This window comes from Myotis lucifugus, unplaced genomic scaffold (assembly GCF_000147115.1).
Source record: "Myotis lucifugus unplaced genomic scaffold, Myoluc2.0 scaffold_11032, whole genome shotgun sequence".
Taxonomy (NCBI): Eukaryota; Metazoa; Chordata; class Mammalia; order Chiroptera; family Vespertilionidae; genus Myotis; species Myotis lucifugus.
Genome location: NW_005882080.1, coordinates 1 through 5,392, shown reverse-complemented (window position 1 = coordinate 5,392; position 5,392 = coordinate 1). Strand labels below are relative to the sequence as shown.

The 5,392-nt window shown below is 54.0% G+C and overlaps 1 protein-coding gene across 1 annotated transcript; it reads left to right on the top strand.

Moving 5' to 3' along the window:
- Positions 1–2,010: 2,010 nt before the first annotated feature.
- LOC102435335 (napsin-A-like) lies at positions 2,011–5,284 on the top strand (the record flags this gene model as incomplete). The annotated part of the gene is made up of 3 exons (XM_006109530.3): positions 2,011–2,150; positions 2,634–2,775; positions 5,094–5,284. Coding segments are annotated over 3 exons (420 nt in total), but the record flags the coding sequence as incomplete, so codon positions are not given.
- Positions 5,285–5,392: the final 108 nt, after the last annotated feature.

Sequence of the window (5,392 nt, the reverse complement as noted above, 5' to 3'; positions counted from 1 at the left end):
ACATGCAGCTCTTTGCCCCTTGAGCGTGGCTCCTCCACAAAATAACTGGCTCTTCCACAAAATACCGATTTCTGCGCATGGGCCACGAAGTTTCAATTGCACTGTACGTGCGCGCCCGCACGTGGTATTTTGTGGAAGAGCCACACTCAAGGGGCCAAAGAGCCGCATGTGGCTCGCGAGCCGCGGTTTGCCGACCACGGGTCTAGGATGTCATCCACCCAGCACAGCAAGTTCACATACCCCATATAAGAAACACCTGACCCCGATAGATAAGTCCCACTCACTAAGCAACACCCAAAAATATACTCAAGAAACTCACCATCAGTTAAAAACCTCCGTGTTTCCAACTCAGAGCGGGGAATTCCACGCCCGAACCAGTCAAATACTCAAGTTAAGAATCCTTCTTCACCGTAAAGAAAGCCCGCTTTCCAGTGGAGAACACTCCAGAAGTCAGGAACTGCCCATTTGTTAAAATACATTTTTCTTGATTTCAGAGAGGAAGGAAGAGGGAGAGACAGAAACATCAATGATGAGAGAGAATCATTGACTGGCTGCCTCCTGCAGGCCCCCCGCTGGGGATGGAGCCCGCAACCTGGGCATGTGCCCTTGACGGGACTTGAACCCGGGACCCTTCAGTCCGCAGGCCAACGCTCTATCCACTGAGCCAAACCAGCCAGGGCAGGAATTGCCCGTTTTAATCCAAGAAGACCCACTCACCTCTTAGGAAGCTCAGCTTTATGCTCAGACAGTCCAGGGGGTCTCCCCCTTCCTGCCCAGGCCCATCTCTCACAGACAAAAAGTCCTACGCCCGTTCAGTGATTCTGACCTTAACCTACTCAGGAGTAACCCACTTAGTAGATCCTGCCCTCCCACACCTCCAGGAAGTCCCGCCCTCTACCCCCATCACTCTCAGCCAACTCAGGAAAGCTATGGCCTCTGAATTGCAAGACATGGAATTCAAATAGTCTCCCCATCCACTAGGAAGCCACCCCACTCTACCACAATCACATACACCTTCAGAGTCAGGCCAGAAACCCCAATGCTCCACTTAAATCCACGCTCCGCCCCCCCACCCAAGGAACATTTGAGATCTTGCTCCCTGGCCTATGGTGTCAGTTTTAGCTCAAATAAACTCATTAAAATGTACCCCCAAAAGTTCTACCTCCCACAGCCAAATCAGGAAGTCCCACTCCCACCCCAGGCAGCCTGCAAGACCATAAAATCCTCAACACTGCCCTGGTTGGTTTGGCTCAGTGGATAGAGCAGGGGTGGGCAACCCCTGGCACGCGTGCCAAACATGGCACGCCAGTAACTTTTGCTGGCACGCGAAACCCTCTCTTATAATCTTCCATTTACAATTTTTTTCTTAATATCGACTTTTTTATTTTTCAGATAAATTCAGTGTAGGTGCATCTTAGATAAATAAATAATTTTACATAACATGTATACATTAAAAAATAAATGTGTTTTTCATCATCATATACTGTGTTTTTGTCGCTCGAATGAATTTTATTATTTCTTCAAGGTTCTTCACATACGTACACCTTAAGAGATATCAAGTAGGCATAACATGTTCTCAAAAAATTAGGGCTGGCACGCAGGAGAATTTTGAGTCGGAGATTTTGCTGGTTTTGGCACGCACTCACAAAAAGGTTGCCCACCCCTGGGATAGAGCATCGGCCTGCGGACCAAAGGGTCGTGGGTTCTATCCCCACTAGGGGGCGTGCCGGAGACGGCTGATCCATGATTCTCTCTCATCGATGATGTTTCTATCTCTATTCCTCTCCCTTCCTCTCTGAAATCAATAACAATGTATTTTTTTAAAATCCTCATACCAAGAAATGCTACACTTCTTCTCACTTCCAGTTCCAACACGGAGGCCCTGCCTGCATCTCACTGCACAGCTAGAGCCCAGAAACCACCCCATTGTCAGAAAGTCCCTCCCCTGGCCACTCTGGGGGGGCGGGGGGGGGCTGGGGGCTGGCAGGGCAAACTCCGGTGACACTGCAGCACTCTTGTCTCTGCAGGGACCCTGAAGCGGCCGAAGGAGGAGAGCTGGTTCTGGGTGGTTCGGACCCAGCACACTACATCCCGCCCCTCACCTACGTGCCAGTCACGGTCCCTGCCTACTGGCAGATCCACATGGAGCGGTGAGGGAGCTGCCTGCTAGGTTGGCAGGGGTGGGTGTTGGGGGGCGGGGGTGTTGAGATTGCTCTCCAGTGTCCTGGCGGGAAAGGAGCTGGTGGCTGGACTCCTGGGTCTGAGGGAGGAGGGGCTGGGGGCCTGGACTCCTGGGTCTGAGGGAGGAGGGGCTGGGGGCCTGGACTCCTGGGTCTGAGGGAGGAGGGGGCTGGGGGCCTGGACTCCTGGGTCTGAGGGGAGGAGGGGCTGGGGGCCTGGCCTCCTGGGTCTGAGGGAGGAGGGGGCTGGGGGTCTGGACTCCTGGGTCTGAGGGAGGAGAGGGCTGGGGGCCTGGACTCCTGGGTCTGAGGGAGGAGGGGCTGGGGGCCTGGACTCCTGGGTCTGAGGGAGGAGGGGCTGGGGGCCTGGACCCCTGGGTCTGAGGGAGGAGGGGCTGGGGGCCTGGACTCCTAGGACACTGGCTCTAATGACTGCCCCCTTCTACATCCCAGTGTGACGGTGGGCACAGGGCTGACTCTTTGTGCCCAGGGCTGTCCTGCCATTCTGGACACAGGCACATCTCTCATCACGGGACCCACTGAGGAGATCCGGGCCCTGCACAGAGCTATCGGGGGATTCCCCCTGTTGGGGAAGGTGAGGACCCAGTGTGTGCTGGGGGCGGGCTGGGGAGGCTGATAGGGGTTTAATGGCAGAACCTGAGCAGGATGCTGGGGCCCACAGGGGACAACTGGGTGGGCAGGAGGCATTCCAGGGCAGACGGCACCGGGCACTGTGACGGGCCGGGGGAAGTGGGAGGAAGCAGGACACCTCCCAGGCGTCTGCGCTGAGTGACTCAGTGGAAGGGAGGAGATGATGACAGAGGTCTGTGCAGGACTGGATGGGAGTGAGAAGGCTAGGGGTCCCGGGGATGTCGGGGGGACACGTGGAAGAAGCTCAGGCACCACATTTAGGGGCCACCAGCCCTCAGACAGTAATCACAGCCATGGAAAGGTGAGACAGAAGGGGTCCCAGGAACACCCTGGGGGAACAACCCCCTGGAGCAAAAGTGGGGTCAGGACAGGAGCAGCCAGAGGCAGGAAGGAGCGCCTGGAGGGGGTAGGCTCCCGGAAGCCACACCAAGGGTGTTTCCCGCATGGAGTGGGGTTCGGTGCAACCTAAGAGCTGCCCCCACCTCCACCTCCGGCCCTGCTGTGCCCGGGTCCTTCCAGGTCTGAATTTCTGTGACTCCATCCCTGAGCTCTTTGGCGCTTCTGAGGGTGGAGAAAACTCAGTTGCTGAGGTTCAAGTGAAACGCCTAGGACGTCTGTAGGCCTGTAATGAGCTAAAGGAACCGGGAGGTCACAGGGGTTGTGGCTGTGCGTGGCCCAGGCTGACTGTGTGATCCTGGACAGGCCACTTAACATTCCTTGGCCTCAGTTTCCCAATCTCTAAAATGGGGTTACTAATGCCCACTTCTCTGGTGTGTTGTGAGGACTGAATCGATACATCCACTTAAGGTGCTTGGAACAATGCCTTGATGCCTGTCTGTTGATGTTATCATCAGCCCTGTTCTCACCATTTCCTGCCTTCCCAACGAGGTCATTCCTATTGGTTTTTCAGGAAGAGAAACGTCTAGGGTTGTTAATAATAGTGTAATACTGTATTATTCGGACCTTGGGAGTGGTGGAAATTGAGGTACACTGGAGGGGGCACATACCCCATCCATCGAAAAGGGTAGCTCTCAGCTACGCAGCTCCAGCCAAGTGTTGCTATCCGGGGAAAGCCAGATCGCTGGTTTTTTGAAAGCCCCTGGCTTGTAAATAATTATAGCACTCACTCTGTGTCAGGCATTTTCCCAAGCGAACTCACTTCTTTGTCACACAAGGTGTTATCACCGTCTACATGTTCAGATTGGGAACTGAGCAGAGAGAGGTTCAGGAACTTGTATAAGGTTGCACAGCAGCAGGCTCCCCAGGATACAACCTGTACCGCGCTGGCATACAGGTGGTAATGAAATTTTAAATCATTTTAGCCTGGCCCATGTGGCTCAGTGGTTGAGCAAAGACTACAGTTCCATTTCTGGTCCGGGGGAGGGCTGGATCCCCCAGTAGGGGGCGTGCAGGAGGCAGCCAATCAATGATTCTCTCTCCTCATTGATGTTTCTATCTCTCTCTCCCTCTCCCTTCCTCTCTGAAATCAATAAAAATATTCTTTAAAAAAATCTTTCAAAAAAACATTTAGACCCCGTGTAAGACAAATTAAATACACCTGGGCACTCCAAAACAGGTTACCAGGGTTTTTTTGTTTGTTTGTTTGTTTGTTTAATGTCTTTTTTTTTTTTTAATTATTGACTTTAGAGCAGCGGTTCTCAACCTGTGGGTCGCGACCCTTTTGGGGGTCAAACGACCCTTTCACAGGGGTCGCCTAAGACCATCGGAAAACACATGTATAATTACATATTGTTTTGTGATTAATCACTATGCTTTAATTATGTTCAATTTGTAACAATGAAATTGGGGGTCACCACAACATGATGAACTGTATGAAAGGGTCTCGGCATTAGGAAGGTTGAGAACCACTGCTTTAGAGAGAGTGGAAGGTTGAGGGAGTGAAACATCCATGAGAGGGCAACATCAACTGCCTCCCAAACGCCCCCTACTGGGGATCGCGCGCAACCCAGGCATGTGCCCTGACGGGGAATAGAACTGGTGACCTCTAGGTGAGTGGGCTGATGCTCAACCATTGAGCTACACCGGCTGGGTAAGGGCCACCAGTTTTGATCTACAATTAGAGGAAAAGAAGGTCTGATGCAACAGGAGGCCAGGGGCTGTGGCGACAAGCACACAGGGTGACAGAAGAGATGTGAAGGCTAGAGGAGGCAGCGGGGTCCGACTCCCAGGTTCCGAATACCCAGCTGCCCAGTCACCTACGGCCCTGGGGCCCTCACCTCCACTCGTCCCTCTCCTCCGCAGTACATCATCGAGTGCTCGATCATCCCCACGCTCCCTCCCGTGTCCTTCAGCCTCGGGGGTGTCTGGTTTAACCTCACCTCCCAGGACTACGTCATCCAGGTAGGCAGCGGTCAGAATGACGTCAGGGGGACGCGGTAACTGGGGGGGAAGGGGGGGTGTCTCAGAGGGTGGAGCTGGGAGTGAGACCTCACACTCACAAGGACCGAGTAGGGGCCAGAGGAACCTGGACTGTGCCCCGGGGTAGCGGGCGGGGCGGAGCTCTGGCTTCCGGGGAAGCAGCAGGCTCGGTGGGCGTGACG